This window comes from Anomalospiza imberbis, chromosome 17 (genome assembly GCF_031753505.1).
Source record: "Anomalospiza imberbis isolate Cuckoo-Finch-1a 21T00152 chromosome 17, ASM3175350v1, whole genome shotgun sequence".
Taxonomy (NCBI): Eukaryota; Metazoa; Chordata; class Aves; order Passeriformes; family Viduidae; genus Anomalospiza; species Anomalospiza imberbis.
In genome coordinates this window covers 8,548,455-8,565,850 of record NC_089697.1, presented here as the reverse complement: position 1 = coordinate 8,565,850, position 17,396 = coordinate 8,548,455, and the positions used below count along the sequence as shown (strand labels likewise).

The following is a 17,396-nucleotide window of genomic DNA, read 5'->3' as shown; positions in this document are numbered from 1 at the left end:
TCCCTTGGGTGATGTCCTCTGTGAATTCTGGGCTGAATGGCACCTTGGCCTCCTCGGCAGTCAGTGACATTGGCTTCCAAGGCAACAAAATCAGAACGGGAGGTCAGGAGATCTTGGTTTGCTTTCTTCCCCCAGTGAGGTGTATTTTCAAATGCTGTGTAAATGCTTCAGATGTCACCAAGACTTTTGAGTCAGTGTGACACGGGCAGGACCTCACTGCCTGTGTGGGGTTAAGGTTCAGCAAATTCTGGTGACAGATGATGGAGCCATGGGAGAGGAGCTGCCCTGATTGGAGAGGTTTTCTGCGTGCCAGTGACGTGTGGCCTGTGCTGGGTCTCTGCAGGGACCTGCCCAGGCTGACAAGGGGCTGTGGCCGATGCTTTAACTCCCCTCCAAGTGCAGAAGGGCAGCAGGCAGTTCAAATTCCCCTAGCTCAGCATCTGCAGCCTGGATTCCACTTGCAATCTTGAAAAAGCCTTATAAATTTTTTAGAGCAGCCCCAAACGCCTGCTGTGTTGGCCAATCAGCTCCAGTGGATTAAGAAAACTTTAAATTATTAACAGCACACAGCCAGACAAGAGGGTAGAGGTGGGAAAGGAGAAGTACTCATTCCTCTTTCCAGTGGATGCCACAAGAGCAGCCAGAGGTGTCCATTCACACCTAAAGGATGGTGCCATTCATGGGATCTTCCCTTCTCCAGCAGGAGCCCCCACCAAGGCATCAGTGCCATGCTGTGCACAGGGTGTGCTGCATCATGGAGATGATGTCCCTTTTGGAAACTGGCTGCTGGTCACATCCAGCCCCCACACACCTCCCTCTCCTTGCCTCCTCTTCCAGGCCCTTTGGGTTCTCTCTTTTTGAAGAGCTGATCCCCAACTGTACAGCAGAGCCAGCCCTGATGTTTCTTGACTTTCCTACAACCTCAAGTAATTTTCCCTCCACAAACTTCAAATTTCAGGAAATAAAACCACATTTGAAAACTCTGGTCCCCAAAGAAATGGCAGTAAGCACTTTGCATCTCCCGAGTCTATTCCTTTTGCTTTGGACGTGCTGCCTGCTTGGCAGGACCAGGGACGTGGGTCTGGGTTTCCTCGGCTTGGCAGCTGTTCCAGGAGGAGTTTGTCCCTGTTTCCACGAGATGGCACCGATGAGGCTGCTACGGGAAGCAGCCACCGCGACGCCTTCAGGGAGGACTGGGATGGAAAATAACTCCAAAACAATAAAAGTTGCTATGAAAAAAATGCCTCTGACTTGTGGCGTCCCAGCACACCTGGCCATAGCAGGGAGGAACTGGAGGAGAATTTGGTATTTTAAAATCCATCTCACCACTACAGCTCTATCACCTGCCATGGGTCACACACACCCACCAGCTCCATCACGGTGCTGATGGTTCCAAAATTAGCTTGAGCTCACTGCAAAGTTTGCCAAAATCCACTTGTGGTCCAATTCAGGGGGCTGTTGGTGTGTTTATCATTTTGGTAGGACCCCAAAGTGGATCATGTCAAACGAAGGGCATCATTGCTTGTGTGCCTGCAAGCCCTGTGGGGCCAGGCCGTGATTTGCACATGCTGGGTTGTTGATCCAATCCCAAAACACAGATCCACAATGGATTCAAACCCAAGGTTTGGCTGGAGGCAGGTTGTGGCTTCATTGATACTGTGTTGAGATGCCCAGAAATTCAGTGTATTTTTCTTTTGGGAACCTTATGCTTTGAAGTGGGTTTAAATAACAATATTTCTCTTAATTCTGTCTCGCTAAAGATCCTGACCCAAACTTCCCAAAATGGGGGATGCTGCTGCTGCTGAGATCTCACTTCAGGAACCATCTCTTCTTTGTGTTCCTGCAGATCACCTGGGGTGCCAACCCACATTGAGATGAGGTTAAAACTTGGCCCTGCTCTGAGCCATGAGCAAGTCTGAGTTAAATCCTCTGGGGTTTATGCTTTTGTTCTGCAGTTCCATCATTAATTACCTCACCACTTGTGCAGTGCTACCAGAGTATCTTTCACAGCTCCCCATGCATATTTCTATGGAAACGAAGACGTGGTTTTGTCAGGCCTGTTTTTGCTTTTAAAATAGTGAGAGAGGTGCAGACTTTGTGCCTGCTCTTCTCTGTCCCCCACCTGACCCCACGGTTGTCCCCACTCCTGCTGTGCCAGGGGCTGGCTTCCATGGGGCACAGGGAGCTGGAGGTTCCTGAACAGCGTGGGAGGGATATTCCCACAGGAGTTCCCGTGGCTGCTGCTTCTAAAGATGCAGGAAGGTCATGCACATGAAGATTTTCTCCTGTTTGGAAATACCCAGGAAGAGGCACAAGCTGGCTCAGTGAAAACTTGCCTTGGGAGATGGGAAATGCAGGAGGAGCTGGAAGATGAGATTAAACTATCAGTGGGAAAACAGCCTTCTCCTGTGGCTGTGCTGTGCCTGCAGGGATCCCCAGATCCCTTTCCAATTTGTGGCATGCCAAGGACATGGCACTTCAGAGAGCCCAGATACTGCAAAGACCTTGGGAATCAAATTGATTTCTGTGGATGCAGCTGGTGGATGTGGGGTGTATGGAGAGGGGTGAGGAGTCTTGGTGGCCTGTGCACAGTTTTGGGGATCGTGGCCCAGGGAGCCAGTTTGTGTCCATGGGCTGCCAGATGAAGACGTGGGATGGGGAGAGTTTTGGGGGAGCAGGCAGGGTGAGGTTATGCAGAGCTCTCTGTAATTCAGCTGCATGTCAGCTCCTTGAGGCTCTGCCTGGGGACACTCAGCACTGCAGAGCATCAGATGTTAATTGGGATCATTAAGGGCTTTGTGACACAAACAGTAATGATGATGCTGGTGCCTCTGGAGCTCTCCTGGAAAGGGCCTTGCATGATGTTGCCTTTCACAGAGATGTGTAGGGCCATCTGTTCCCAGCACTGTCTCCTCCTGAAAGCCGAGTAATGGGCACAGACAAGCTCAGGATGCCCCAGCACGGTGCTAATGCCTCCTTCAGGGAGGAAATGTCCCTTGGAAACATCCAGGAATGAGGTAGTGGAAGCACAACTCTCACACCGCCTCCCTCCTTCTCCCTGCCCCATTGTACCACCTACAGCCCCTCCTCACACTCGGGGCTCCCACTCAGTCCCCTCACAGCTCCTGGCTGTGGCTTTTTGGTCAATCCCAACCACTCAGCAACCACAACCCTTTGGACTGGGACAGCTGCACTGGGTGGAGTTGGGAGAGCTGCACACCTTGCCTGGAGCTGCAAGATTGTGATGGGAGTCAAGACACTGCCCTGGGTGAAGACCATGAGTTTTGGGGCTTCTTGCGAGACCTGACTCATGTCTGGCTTTCAGTCAGGAAAAAAATGTTCCTGTTGTGTTGTTTGGAAAGGCCCAGGGATCCACCATGTGTGAGGCAGAGCAGCATGTGGGGAGAGAAGGCAGTCTCATTCACTGCTCCCAAAATGATTGGGCATGGCAAAGACCCAGAGTGATGCTGCTCACCCTTACAGAGACATGGGGAGCCCTGTGTTCCTTTCTTTCAGTGACATAACTGTAGGAGCTCAATTTGAGCCTGTTTTGTATTAAAAAATATAATAATGATCCTGGAAAAATATTTTAGAGGCTTGAGCTGGTTAAGGAAAGCCTCAAAACTGCTGTGAGAACTGTTGCAGGTTCAAGCTGGGGGAATCACTCGGATCAAGGGGTGCAAGCTGGGGAAGGGCTGAGTGCTGGCTGACACCCTGAATATGAGCTCCCAACTGTTCTCCTTCCTCCTTATTTCCTTATCCCAGGCCCTCCTGTGCCCATCCTACCATCTTCTCTAAGTGAGACTACACAGCCCCCAGTCAACCCAGCCCCTCTCAGTAACAGACACACACACACACAGCTCCACACCTTTTGGGTTGGTTTGGTTTGGTTTTTTTTTTTTTCTTTTTCCTTGGGTGGGAGGGGGAATTTGTCTGGTTTTGGTTGTTTTTTGGGTTTTTTTTTTTCCACTGTGGATGTTGTACCAGTTTTATTGGTAAAATTAACATGAAGCCTCACAAACGCTGGAACATGCTTTTCCTTTTAAAGAATTTCCACTGGACCTTAATGGTGAGCATCCAGTCGTTGACATATAAACTCTTACAAGCTGATGTGCACACGTGCGCCCAGGGGAGTCGGTGGCAGCGTCCTGGTGTCAGGGATGGTTTCTGCGCGATGCACTGGGAGCCCACGATTCATTTGCCAGCCTTCTGGGCCTTCTGGGCAGACTTGGTGACTTTTCCAGCCCCACCACTCTTCTTCTCCACGTTCTTGATGACGCCCACGGCCACGGTCTGCCGCATGTCACGGACAGCAAAGCGGCCTGAGGGACAGACAGACAGAGGAGGATTGCCAGTGAGACACGGAGGCTGAGCTCTTCTGGGAGGGTGGTGGTGGGATCTGCACCCCCCTACTCATGGTGCCATGTGTTATCCCTGCCCTTGGAGCAGGTTTCTGCAGGGACAAGCCCTGAGCTATCAACCCTTGTTAGTCCTGATGCTCCCCTCTATTTAAATTACTATATTTTGAACTTGAACCCCATTTCTTCTCTGCAAGCTCCCAGCACTGCTAAAGCTTCCAGATGTGCAACATCAGCCTGGTCTAGTGGAAGGTGTATCTGCCCATGGCAGCGGGGTGGAACAAGATGGCCTGTAATGTCACTTCCAATCCAAACTGTCCTAGATCTCAAGCATGGCACTTCCCTGCATTAAAAGGTGGCCTCCACTGAGCAAACTTCCTTCTTTCTTCTCCTGACCAGTTGTTTTAGGGCAGAGAGGAGGAAATATTTCTGTGTTCAGAAACTATCACAGTTTAGTAACCATTAAGGAACGGTCTTGTTGCTCCCAGAGGGAAAACCCAGACTCCGGAAACCCAGCTTGGCAGCACATGAGGGAGCAAAAAACATCCTCAGCTCCCTGCCCATCTAGCTGGGAGAAGCTCAGCATGTCTGGTGTGAGCTCTACACCCACAGAGCCCTCATGCTCCTCCCCTGGAGACTTCCAAAGAGCCATTCCCTTACCAAGGGGTGGGTACTGGGAGAAGCTCTCCACACACATGGGCTTGCCAGGGATCATCTCCACGATGGCTGCATCACCCGACTTCAGGGACTTGGGGTTGTCCTCCAGCTTCTTGCCAGAGCGCCGGTCAATCTTCTCCTTCAGCTCAGCGAACTTGCAGGCGATATGTGCGGTGTGGCAGTCGATGACGGGCGAGTAGCCAGCACTGATCTGGCCAGGGTGGTTCAGGATGATCACCTGGGAGACAGAGCAATGTCATGGCAAGGCTGGGAGCTAGGGGATGGTGGCAAACCAGGCATGGTGGCATCGACAAGCCCCGCTCACCTGAGACGTGAACTGCGCTGCCTCCTGCGGCGGGTCCGACTTGCTGTCCCCGCAGACGTTCCCGCGGCGAATGTCCTTCACCGAGACGTTCTTCACGTTGAAGCCAACGTTGTCACCAGGCAGAGCCTCGCTCAGGGCCTCGTGGTGCATCTCCACGGATTTCACCTCAGTGGTGATGTTCACAGGGGCAAAGGTGACCACCATGCCAGGCCGCAGGATTCCGGTCTCCACTCGGCCCACGGGAACTGTGCCAATCCCTGCAGAGACAAGGACAGAGCGCAGCAAAATTCAATCTGCTTGGGCCAATCCTTGGGCCAGAGCCTGGATTCAGCAAAAGCAGATTTTGACACTGGTTGTCACCAAAGAACGTGTTTGCTCCTTGCCCAAAACCCCCAAGTTTTCAGCAGATCAACACCAGGATCTTGAAAATCACTGAGTCCATCCTTCCTACTCAACGTTTTGTAAAACAGAAGTAATCCGTAGTCAGAAAGTCCTGAGCAATCTGCATGTCCCAAAAGTTCTTCTCCTGGATCAGCTATGATATCTCCTGCATGGAGGACTGGGACATCCCAGGATGTGTGCAACAACACTGCCCACATCCCCGATGGCCACACCACCAGCTGTGACAGAGAATGAGGGTAGCTCATTAAATGACTGGGATCTTTTACACCCTGTGTCACCAGGAGACTTTGGGAAAATTCCCCTTTGGAGGCAGGTGAAGAACGATAGAGAGAAACAACATTGAAAAGAGATTGAAGAGGTTGGCTGGACCCATCTGCTCCTCCACATCCACCCTGCTGCCTCCACCTCCCCTCTTCCCACAGATCTCTCCACCCCAAGGACTTGCCTCCCAGTAAAACCAGTTCCCTTTGCCCCAGCTGAGCTAGGGGAGGACACAAACTGCTCACCATCTTTCATATCTGCTGCAAACAGCAGCAACCTCCATTAAAAACCCAGCTAAAATACTATGTTCAACCCCTGTAGTGCATGTGTCCTTGGAAAAGGGTGGGAAAGAGCTGGAAAACTCTGTGCCTGCCTGACCCAGCAGCCAGGGAGTCAGCAGTGCTGTCCACTTATGCCAGCAGGTCAGAGAGCTCACAGGGTATTTATAGCTGAGCAAAGTGTCCCCATCACCTCTCCAGAGGGAAGGGGACACATGTCAGCCACGGTACTCCCTACATGGCTGGCACAGCTCAGCAGAAGGAGGTGCCAGTGATGGACACCAGCATTTGGGAAGCTTGGGCAGGTCCCAGCCAAGCTGCCATGCACCAGCTTCAGTGGCCCTTTCTGCTGGTCTTGTCTCTCACCTGGGTCACAGAATGTTTTTTGCTGCCTCCAGCTTGCCTGGCCAGCCATGACCTCTGGGACACACAAATTTGCAGCCATTTTGGCATCATGTGTTCCCTAGGGAGAGCTCACAAACCTGCTGCTCCTCTCTGGTCCCTGGGCACCTTTGAGCATGTCCACCTCCACCCCAGACAGTCCAAGCTCAAATGGGGTTTTTGCCCTGGAGCTACCACCCTTTTCTCCAACATTATCTCTGGTTTGAAGAGTCAAATCCCTCCAGTTTCCCAACACCTGGAAATGTCATTCCCAAATTTCTATGGAATGAAGACTCCAGTTAAGGCAGAGGAGTGGCAAGGCTCACCTCCAATCTTGTAGACGTCCTGGAGGGGCAGGCGCAGGGGTTTGTCTGTGGGGCGGGTCGGGGGCAGGATGGTGTCCAGGGCCTCCAACAGGGACACCCCACTGGCGTTGCCTTCTTTGCGCTCCACCTTCCAGCCTTTGAACCAAGGCATCTGGGAAGAGAGCAGCAACAGAGAACCATAGAATCACAGGATGGTTTGAGTTGGATGGGACCTTAAAGACCGTCTTATTCCACCCCTCTGCCATGGGCAGGAACACCTTCCACGAGACCAGATTGCTGCAAGGCCTATCTAATCTGGCCTTTAACACTTCCAACATGCCCTGAGTGTGCCTGTCCTCAGCACACACAGGTAAACCCAGAGAGTTTTCCCACCAGGACAACCTCCATAAAGTCAGTCCTGCCATGTCCTGGTTTTACCAGGATGCTGGGGAGCTCCTTCCACTCCACCGTCCCTGCAGGTTTATCTGCACCCCTTTGCTCAACCTCCCTCTGTCTCTTCTAGAAACAAGCAAGACATTCATTAACAGGAAAAAAAGGATGGAAATGGTTAAAGCCAGCAAACTCACAGCCCCCACTTCCAACACCAAACCCTGGGCACTGCAGCAGCTGCCTGGATCCTGCCCTCCAGGAATGCTGCCTCCAGCACAGGGACTGCAGGGTCTGCAGCCAAGTACCAGCTACAAAGTGCTCAACCAAGGTGCTCTCCAAGGCGAGCCCCAGAGAGATGCTTCTCCCCCCTCACTCCTGCTATCACCCCTCCAGGGTCTGGATTCTAAACCCTGGCCTGGGAGGATGCTGCAAACCCAGCTGCCAAGAGACAGGATTGCTTTTCACAGATGTTCCCTTCTTCTGCTCTAAAGTGGGTTTTGAAACTAAAAATTGCCCAGAAAAGAGGCAGAGAGGAGTGGGAATGTGCTCAGGTACCATGGTTAAATGCAGGGAACTGCAGTGCTTTATTGGGGTGATGCTGCACATCTGGAAACTGTAGCAACACCTGGAGCTTGCTGGAAAGAAAAATTTAGTCCTGGGTCTGAGACAACCCTAACACAACAAGCAGAGGTCAGAGTCTGCAAGGCCATTCCCCTGCCTCTGCACAGAGAGGGTTAGACAGTATTTTCCCATTCTAATGTCAAATGCTTCCTGTGTGTCCCAAATTCATCACATGTTTTGTGGATGTGGCTTTTTTCCCTTAGCACCAGCACCAGTGGCACAGTGCAATGGGCATGGGGGGCTGGGGTGAAGCAAGACCCCCAAAGTGCCCCCAGCTTCACAGCCATCCCTGCAGGATGTGGCTATGCCAGGGTTGGTTTCCAATCCTGCAATCTGCACCAGCTTTGGGAAGGAGAGGGGGAAAGACAGGATGCAGGCAGGGAGCCCAGCGTGCATCCAAAGCATTCAGGTCAGCCCCTTCAGAGGGTCACATCTGACATCCCTTGCCTTTCTTGGTGGCAGCGGCAGGAGGAGCCTGGGGACACTTTTGCAGTGGGTTCTTCCCAGGCCACTGCAGCTCTCGCCATGCAGCCAGACCCAGAGCCAGGGAACAGCTTGGCAAAATGCAAACTCCATCCAGGCAGTGAGGAAGCCTTGTGTTGTGTGCAGGATGACTCAGACCTTCCCCCATCCTGCTGTCGCATGGCCCAAACGCCAGGCAGGGACCTGTGCCAGCAGCTGCCTGGTGGCCACCTGCCCACAGGCTTTGCTCTCGAGGATGATGGCCACCAAGTGCCCACAGCTCCCATCTCTCTGCCCCACACAGCTCTGGCACACAGGAAGATAACAACCTCTGCCCATGACACCTGGCTGTCAGAGCCATCTCTCTCTCCAGGGGACTTCTGACATGCCAAGAAGCAGGTAAAGATGAACTTAGACACCTTCTGGGAACAAATCTCTGCAAAACCTCAGGGTGGCCTCAGGGTGAAAAGCATCTGCAAAACCTGGTTTGTGCTGCCTCCTATGGCCACCCAAATAAAACCTGTCATGTATTCCCCAAATCTGCTCCCCAGAGAGTAATTCCTACTCCACCACTCCTACGGCAAAAGCAGAATCTGACCAAATCCTGCTCCAGCTCCCCAAAATAACAGCTGAGCTCCAGCTCTTTAACACTCAAAGTTTATTTTACAGAGCAATCGCCTTTCCCTGATTTTGCCCAGCCCATGAGCACCTCAACATCCCCCCCCACACACCCCCCAGTGTTGAGGCTGCAGCCCCAAGCAACCACATGTCCTGACACAGGAGACTGTGGCTGTTTGGGCTGCAGATTCCCATGGGGTGAAAATCTCCCATGCCACATGGAATGACCCTGTTCTGCCAGCTGGAGCATCACAGAACTGCTTCACAGAACACCCCACTTCCCAAAAAGCTCTCAAATGCCAAACTTTGATGGAAGCACAGCCCAGCTGTCATTTTTTCAGTTGGCCTTGGGATTCTGTGCAACAGGGATGTGGGCTGGAGTCTCCCACACAGAGCCAGTTCCAGCCTGACGTACCACCACACCCCCCTTGCTCAGAGGCAACAGGAGCTGCAGGGACATCATGGCTCTAATCCCCACTTTCTGATAAGTCCCCTGACAGACAGACAAGTCACTTGACTGCCTTGTGCTTTGGTGAAACCTGTCCAGAAATTACAAGTGAAAATAATCAGAGCTTTTTCAGGCGAGGAAAGAGAGAAGAGACATCTACACCAGGTTCCTGGTTAAGCTTTCCCAGAGGTGCTGCAATACGAGAAGGAGGAGTCTGTCCCAAAACCCTCTCCAGAAGAGCTCATGCTCTTCCAGACCAGGCCAGATTTTCTTCCCAATTCCCTAGATCAGGCAGAACCCAGGAGCCAGCTAGCTCCTTAGGACAAAGGAGAGAGTTGTTTCATCCCCTGCCTTCTCTCAGACAGCACATCACACTGGGAACCTGACCTGAGACCCCTCTGGAGGAAGGGGGTCACAGAGCCCCTCCTGCTCTGTGCCTCCCCTCTGCTGCCTATTTATAGGAGAATTGTTCAGGATCATCTTCCCGGCCCAGCAGCTGCTGACATTTGGAGCCTGCCTGATTTGAGGCACTCAGGAACCACGGGGCTGGGTTTGGCATGGCCGTGGCTGACCTTTATCCCAGCTCTGCTCCTCAGGGAACAGGAATCTCCCAGGCACCCAAATAATTCCTTCCTTCCAAGCCATCCCAAGGGAGATGCCTTTCCTGTGCAGGGCAGGAGCTGTGTTTCATGACTGTGTGAGTTTGCACTGCAGCACTCCCCTTCCTCAGGCCTGTGATCCCTGACCTCCCTCAGTTGCTGCTGGACTCATGGATTGCCTCACTCATCACAGAGCCCTGCCCTAACCCACAGGTGATGTCCTGACGTCCCCCTAAGCATCAAATTTCCCATTGGTTTCACAAGCGATTCCTGATCTAGCAACTTGCTCAAGGTCACACAGAAGTCACCAGGAGAGCAGGGACTTTCCTCCAGCCAGAACTTTCCAGCCCATCATTTCTTTAAAATACTAACCCAGAGGTAGCTTTTTCTCCAACAAAACCAGTGTCAGAATAGTTATGGGCAGCTTGTCTCCCAAAAACCTCCATCCTTCTTAAGTTCTTCTTTCTGATGTATGAAATGATGGCACAGGCCCACCCTGCCTTTGTCCCCACCATCCCCATCACAGTGGAAGTAAAAACCAACGGGAAAAGGAGCAGCCTCAAATGGATGCTCTAGGGAACTGTAGTTTTGGCTAGGGAAACCTGGTACTTCCTGAAGAAAACACCACCTGTAGGAGTGAGATCCCAGCACTGGAAGTGGAGGTTTGGCCACCGCAGTGACACAGAGCATCAATGGGAAAGGGCACCTGAGACCCAGCACGAGGGAGCTCAGCTGCACTGTGGGAGCTGCTCCAAGCCTGACCCCAGATTGTGTTATTTCCTCAGAAACAATGCCCTAAAACCACACCCGCTGCTCCTGCTGAGAGCGACAATTGCTGCTCTAATGTCACCATGAGCTCTGACAAGGTGAAAACTTCAAATCCCAGCCCAGAAGCAAAGTCAGACAGATCATCTCCCGAAGATGCTCATGTTTAGCTGCTGGGGTGCTTGGCCAGGGCACAGCACCCATGAACAGTGAGCCCATCCATCCTGCCCAGGGCCAAGCAGAGCTCCATGACACATCATCTGCTGCCAGCACGGGCCTCTGTGCACAAAGGGTGCATGAAATGCTTGCAGAGCATGGAGTTCATCTTCAGCCCAGGTCAGGATCCTCAGGGTGGGGGGAGAAGCGTAACACAAGGCACACTTACATTGGGAGAGGGCTCCAGCATGTTGTCTCCATGCCAGCCCGAGATGGGCACGAAGGGAACTGTGGCCGGGTTGTAGCCGATCTTCTTGATGTAGGCGCTGACCTCCTTGACGATCTCGTCGTAGCGTTTCTCGCTGTAGGGGGGCTCTGTGGAATCCATCTTGTTGATGCCCACGATGAGCTGCTTCACCCCCAGGGTGTAAGCCAGGAGGGCATGCTCGCGGGTCTGCCCATTCTTGGAAATGCCAGCTTCAAATTCACCCACACCGGCAGCAACGATCAGGACAGCACAGTCAGCCTGGGGGGAGAGAGCAAGTGAATAGCTGCAGAGCCCTGGTGACCCCCCAAGGGCTTTGAGGGACTCACAGCACCCTGCCAGCTGCTGATCCGCCTTAAAACTGACCCAGCTGTGCTATTTCAGACTTGCCGACCCCACATGGTTCTGCATGGTGAGTGGGAAACCAGTGGGGATCCCTCCTGGATACCGGACTCCGACCAGGACCTCATCTTGATCATCTACAGACAAGGTTTTATTTAAAACCCTACTGAACTCTTGCAAAAAACCTCCCTGGGTGATGGGTGTGACTCCAGGAATGGAAAGTGTTACCTAGATTGCTTTGTACCAAAACACAGAGCAGAAGCTGTCTGGGTTTGGCAGAAAGCCATGCCCAGTTCAACTGGTGCCTCAATGGAAATCTCACTGGGCATGTAGTGGGGTTAACTCAGCACCCATCAGTCACAGGGATGTCCCACAATGCAATGAGGGGAAACCACCCTACTCAGGAAGGGTAGGCCATTGGGTTTGGCAATTTAATGTGGGACAAAGACAGCTGTTTGAGGAAAAGGAAGGAGAAAAGATCTGTGGAGCCTCCTTTATCCAATAAAACCTAGTGTATTGTTGGAAGTTTCTTGTATATCTCATTTGGCTGAGGCTAAAATAGTGTGGAGATGCCCTCACTCAAAGGCCTGTAGCTTGCAGCATCCCAACTCCCAGGCAGGCCACATTCATCCTGCCTTCTCATGTGGGTGGAAATGGGGTGGAGAAACCACCTCTTTGTGCCCAAAGACACCCTTTCTCCCAGACACCCAGGGAGGTGCAGGACCATGGTGTGCTGGGTCCCCTGGTGCCACCCAGTCTCTTGGGTGGACCCTGCTGAACACTCCTCAATGTCTGCACTCTCAACTCCCCACCTCCAAAAGGACTCCAACAGCACCTGCATGACCCTGAGCTTGTGAACCAGCCTCAGCCTCCCCCCTCCAGCAGCCCCCCCCCATCCCCTGGGCCCCATCTCTCACCTGGGAGGTCCCAGTGATCATGTTCTTGATGAAGTCCCTGTGGCCAGGGGCGTCAATGATGGTGATGTAGTACTTGGTGGTCTCAAACTTCCACAGCGAGATGTCAATGGTGATGCCACGCTCGCGCTCGGCCTTCAGCTTGTCCAACACCCAGGCGTATTTGAAGGACCCCTTCCCCATCTGGCCGACACAAAGGCAAGAACTAATGAGAAACCCAAGCCACAGCACTGGTGATGGCCTCCCACCCTCCAGGGCACTTCCCAAGCTCACACAGGGTCACACTGCAAACATTTAAAGGTAAAATGCCCTAAATTCAGTGAGAGCTGTGGTCTATATACTAAAAAATACAGGTGAAAGGAGATATTGTTCTCAACATGCTCCTCAGCAGGATGCAGGAGAGGCTGGAAGAAGGGCCATGAAGTGAATTGGTGAGTGGGGCTGGGTGGAGGCAGCAGCCCATGAGGTCTCCTCCATGAAACACCATGGTTCTGCACTGCTGCTGGGAAATCCTGTACAGAAATATGGAAAGCTGCTTCTTGTCACACTAAATGTCTCTGAGAGGATATTTATATACTTATCCCATTTCCTAATGCTAATGGGGTTATTGAAAAATATCTGTTTATGAGATTTATTTCCCATGGTTTCACAGAGATGCACACACAGGGATGTGGTCTAGTGGTGGGTTTGCCAGTGCTGGTTGGACTCGATGATCTCAGAGGGCTTTTCCAACCTAAATGATTCTCTGATTCTGGGATTTTAATCCATGACTCAGACCTGTGAGGCAGCTGGTTAGTGGGAAAGGGCAGTGCTACATGAGTGAGCCAAAACTGGCAGGGGTGGAATGGGTTAAAAGAAAATGAAATGAAAGATGGTTGCAATGAGCAGAATAGAAATTGGATTGATTTTTGCCACAGAGTGTGCAAATTCACAGCAAAAGCTACTGTGAGCTGCAGCCAGACCAACTGTCGTTGCCAAATGGCCAAAATCTCAGCCAACACTGTAATGCAGGAAATCACGCTCGGGGAGATTAGCTCCAGTAAATCTTTCTGCCCTGTGATAAAGCCCTGGTAAAACACGGTGGCACTTCTGGGAGGCCTTCTCCTTTGGGTTGGAGCCCTTTGACGTCACCACACCAGGGAGAGCTGGATTTCCCTCCAGCGTGGAGGTCATGCTCCCAGTCAGAGCTGGGATCCTGCCAAGGTGGAGATGGGGCAGGACAAGCCCACCCTTGCTGACCACACTGTGAGCTGGGACAGTCAGGGGAGCTTGGCCAAAGCAAGGGGTTAAAATGGGCTGAAGCCATCAGCTCCTGGCCTCAGATACAAGGAGGTTTTAAGGTAGAGAAAGGAATTTAGGTCATTTGCAGATGATTTAATGGTCTCCTATTGTTATGCAAGGTCAGAGCTGTGATACCCTGCATCCATCCATCCATCCATCCATCCATCCATCCATCCATATATCCCTCTTTTCCCTGCAATCACATTTTCTTCTGGCCCATTATCAATCACAGGTCGGAGGAAAGCACTTCCCGCTGGCAGGTACTCATCAGTGATAAGCCCCCCCAGGAAAGAGAACGCAGCATCACATCCAAACCTGCCCTGCCCACACCATGCCTGGGGGCTGGTCTGCTGCTCTGCTCCCTCTCCCACACTCCAGCCCTGTTCCCAGCCAACACAAGGAATTAACGGTGACAGCCTGTTTCATAACGGCCGAGTGCTGCGATGACTTTGCAGCTTGCTCCGGAGGATTAAGGGCAAAATCCTAAAGCCAGGGGTAAGATTTCCCCTCCTCAGAGGGGACGCCAGGTCAAGGAGGTGATGCCCAATCTCTGCTGGGAAGCTGTGAGCTCTCACTGGCATGGAAAAATCCAGAATCAAGTCTCTGTTCCTGAGCATCTTCCTGACACTGGATTTAGCAAGGGGGTAGAGGAGGAGCTTGGAGGTTTTTAGAATCACAAAATGGCTTGGGTTGGAAAAAACCTCAAAGATCGGCTAATTCCAACCCCTCTGCCGTGGACAGGGACACCTTCTACTAGGCCAGGTTGCTCCAAATTCCATCCAACTTGGCCTTGAACACTTCCAGGGATGGGGCCAGGTTAACCCTTTCCAGCACGCACATCAAACTCCTCCTTACCAGGGAACAGGGAGGAGTCATCAGGGTGTGCTCATTTACTGCTGGAAATGGAGACACAGCAGGGAATGGTGCATTTGTGCATTGCATTAATAATGGGGCTCTTCTCGGGCAGGAGGTCAATCAGCACATCCCACAGCCTCTCCCCCATCAGCAGCCTACTGCCTCCCTTCTGGGTGGGGAAACTGAGGCACAGAGCAGACCCCTGGCTCTCCCACGGCAGCTGAGTGGGAATCAGCACCTTCTTGCCATCAGCCATGTCCACACACACAACCAGCTGCTCATCACATGTGAGACCCCCCCAGAGCTCAGCATCACACGTAACGTGAAGACAAATAAGGTCCTTTATTTAGCCAACAGTTTCCCTCCTTTCACGGGGTGTATTCAGTTACCCAGGGCTGGTGTTGAAAAACCCAGGGAATTATCTAGCTCTGCACAATACCTTCCCTGTTCAGTGCCAGAAATAGCCTGAATTTCCCTGATCGAACCCCAGTGGAGGGACATCTTTCTATTTGAAGGCCACAAATACTGATTATTTATTTTTTTTTTTTTAACAGAACAACCCTTCTTTCAGAGATACTGTTACCTCTGCCCTTGAATCAAAAGGGAAAAAAAAGGAGAGAAATCCTCGCTCTTTTCTCTTAAATAAAATAAGAGACCCTGGAGTTTTTTTGTTGGCCTTTTGGGTGCACGCAGGCCTCCATTTCCTGTGAATGCCACCTAATGGAAGCAAACCCTTCCCCAGCCCTGCATCAGAAAATGGAGTCTGTACGCTCAGTCAATAGGCTATTAATAGCAGCCTCCGGTGCCCGCGGATCCTGGCAAGTCAGTGAAAGTGCCTGTTCAATTAAAATCACTGCAATCACATCGACGATAACCTTATCATGCCTTATCTGATCTTATAGGTAAAGGGGGGGAATTTGTGGAAATATATCAGCAATCATTTTAAACCAGGGGAGAAGGATAATTTTATATGAAGGAAGAGGCTCCTTGGCTTAAGGGTGCAAAAAAAAGGCTGAAAGTGAGACAGAAAAATAAGGGATTTAGCTCAGATGCTATCGGCAAGTTAAAAAGGTCAAGACAGCAAAATGTGAAATCATAAGTGGCAGCTCTGTAAATCTCTTTTGTTTTTCTTTTTTTTTTTTGTCAGTGAAATGTGAGATTTTGACCAGAAAAAAAAATTGAAAAAAAAAAAAGAGGGATATCTGCATTACCAGAGCGATGACGACAAACCATCTTCTGAGTGACAGGAGCTGCTCTATGGATAACACAGCCGGGCTGTTCCCAGCTCACACACCTCTCTAGAATTTACCATCATTAATTTCTCAGGATTCCCAATTGACATTTTTCTTCCCAAGCCTGTTTCTTCCTCATTAATCTTGGGGTTTGCTACGTTACAGGTATCAGGTAGTGCTTTGCTGTGTGACAGCTTCTAAATGTATGCACCATAAAATTGTTATAAATGCCACCATTGCAAGGGTCAAACAAAAGAATTTAACTTAAATGCTCAGATTTCCAGCCAGTTTTCTGTGTCATAGGCTGCCAATCACACTACACACCAGACCACCTGCCTGAGGAAAACAAGAATGAGGTTTTTCAACTGGATCAAATGAGTGGTCCAGCTGATGCTGCACCTTGTCCCCAGCAGGCACTGGAAACTGATGCTTCAGAGTGAAATTCAGGCAGCCCTGACCTATGCAGTGAGGGATTATCAGGTTTTCCCCCTCATGCACCATATTTAGAAGGAATTTCATGCTTTGAAGCACCATGGTTTGTGGTTTTTCCAAAATTCTAGTGATTACTGCTGGTTCCCTGACCCATCTTGCAGACCTCGCCGTGCCCCTGTCCTCATTAACAGCCGGCAGCAGGGAGTCCCCCAGCTCCGGAACAGAGGGTGACAAGTGCCCAAATGGCCTATTTTCCCAAGGCCAGAGAAGTCGGGAAGACCCAGGGGTGCAGAGGGAGAAAAATAGATGGGAACAAAGGGAAGAAATGGAAGGTAAGAGAAGGGCAACACCAGCAAAAAGGGAATATTGCCTATGGGATACTCGCGGGGATCAGCGTGGAGCATCCCCGCGGGTGGGAATGCGGGGTGGGGGCAGGCTGAGAGGGGCTCCTCACCTCGGCAGCCTCCTTCTCAAATTTCTCAATGGTCCGTTTGTCGATGCCCCCGCATTTGTAGATGAGGTGCCCGGTGGTGGTGGATTTCCCAGAGTCCACATGCCCGATGACGACGATGTTGATGTGCGTCTTCTCCTTCCCCATGCTGCTGGGCTACGCGGGGCTGGCCGGGGCGGGCGGCGCTGGGGAGGGCGGTGGGAACGCAGCTGCCTTTTGGGGGAGGCTGCAGAGGAAGAGTCAGGCGCGTCAAAAGAGCCCCCTTTGTGCCAACCCCCTCCCAGCCCTTCGGGAAAGGCTGTCCTCCCCTCGCCCCACCTTCCCGCTGGACCACTCGCCCGGGGGTGCCCGGCCTCGTCTGGCAGCTCTGCCCGCGCTGGGTCAGAGCCAGCGTGCCCCCGGAGCAGGCCAGCCGGGCTATTTCGGGCAGCCACGTCCAGCCTCCAAGTCTCGGCAAGACGCCGTGTGTTTTTCGGCATCTTGCCCTCCACCGCCCTCGCGGAGACCCCCAGTTCCCAGGGCTACGTCATCGATGCTTCGAAGGTGCCCTTCCTCCCTGGAAAACCTTCCCGCGACTCAGGGCTGCTCCCGCTGCCTT

The 17,396-nt window shown here is 52.0% G+C and overlaps 1 protein-coding gene across 1 annotated transcript; it reads right to left on the bottom strand.

Annotated features, from left to right (window-relative positions):
• Positions 1 to 4,019: 4,019 nt before the first annotated feature.
• On the bottom strand, positions 4,020 to 17,025 carry EEF1A2 (eukaryotic translation elongation factor 1 alpha 2). Its single transcript, XM_068207885.1, has 7 exons — positions 16,802 to 17,025; positions 12,551 to 12,730; positions 11,256 to 11,552; positions 6,989 to 7,139; positions 5,341 to 5,597; positions 5,019 to 5,253; positions 4,020 to 4,322 (listed from the first exon to the last, which is right to left on the bottom strand). Exons 1-7 carry the CDS (start codon positions 16,943 to 16,945, stop codon positions 4,195 to 4,197), a joined length of 1,392 nt encoding a protein of 463 aa, XP_068063986.1. The 5' UTR covers positions 16,946 to 17,025; the 3' UTR covers positions 4,020 to 4,194.
• Positions 17,026 to 17,396: the final 371 nt, after the last annotated feature.

Excerpts from the sequence above, each read along its gene's own strand:
- EEF1A2 (XM_068207885.1), bottom strand. The coding sequence starts at position 16,945 with ATGGGGAAGGAGAAGACGCACATCAACATCGTCGTCATCGGGCATGTG. Across the intron at positions 5,598-6,988 it reads GGACGTCTACAAGATTGGAG|GGATTGGCACAGTTCCCGTG; the intron begins GTGAGCCTTGCC and ends TTGTCTCTGCAG. Across the intron at positions 4,323-5,018 it reads CTCCCAGTACCCACCCCTTG|GCCGCTTTGCTGTCCGTGAC; the intron begins GTAAGGGAATGG and ends TCTGTCCCTCAG.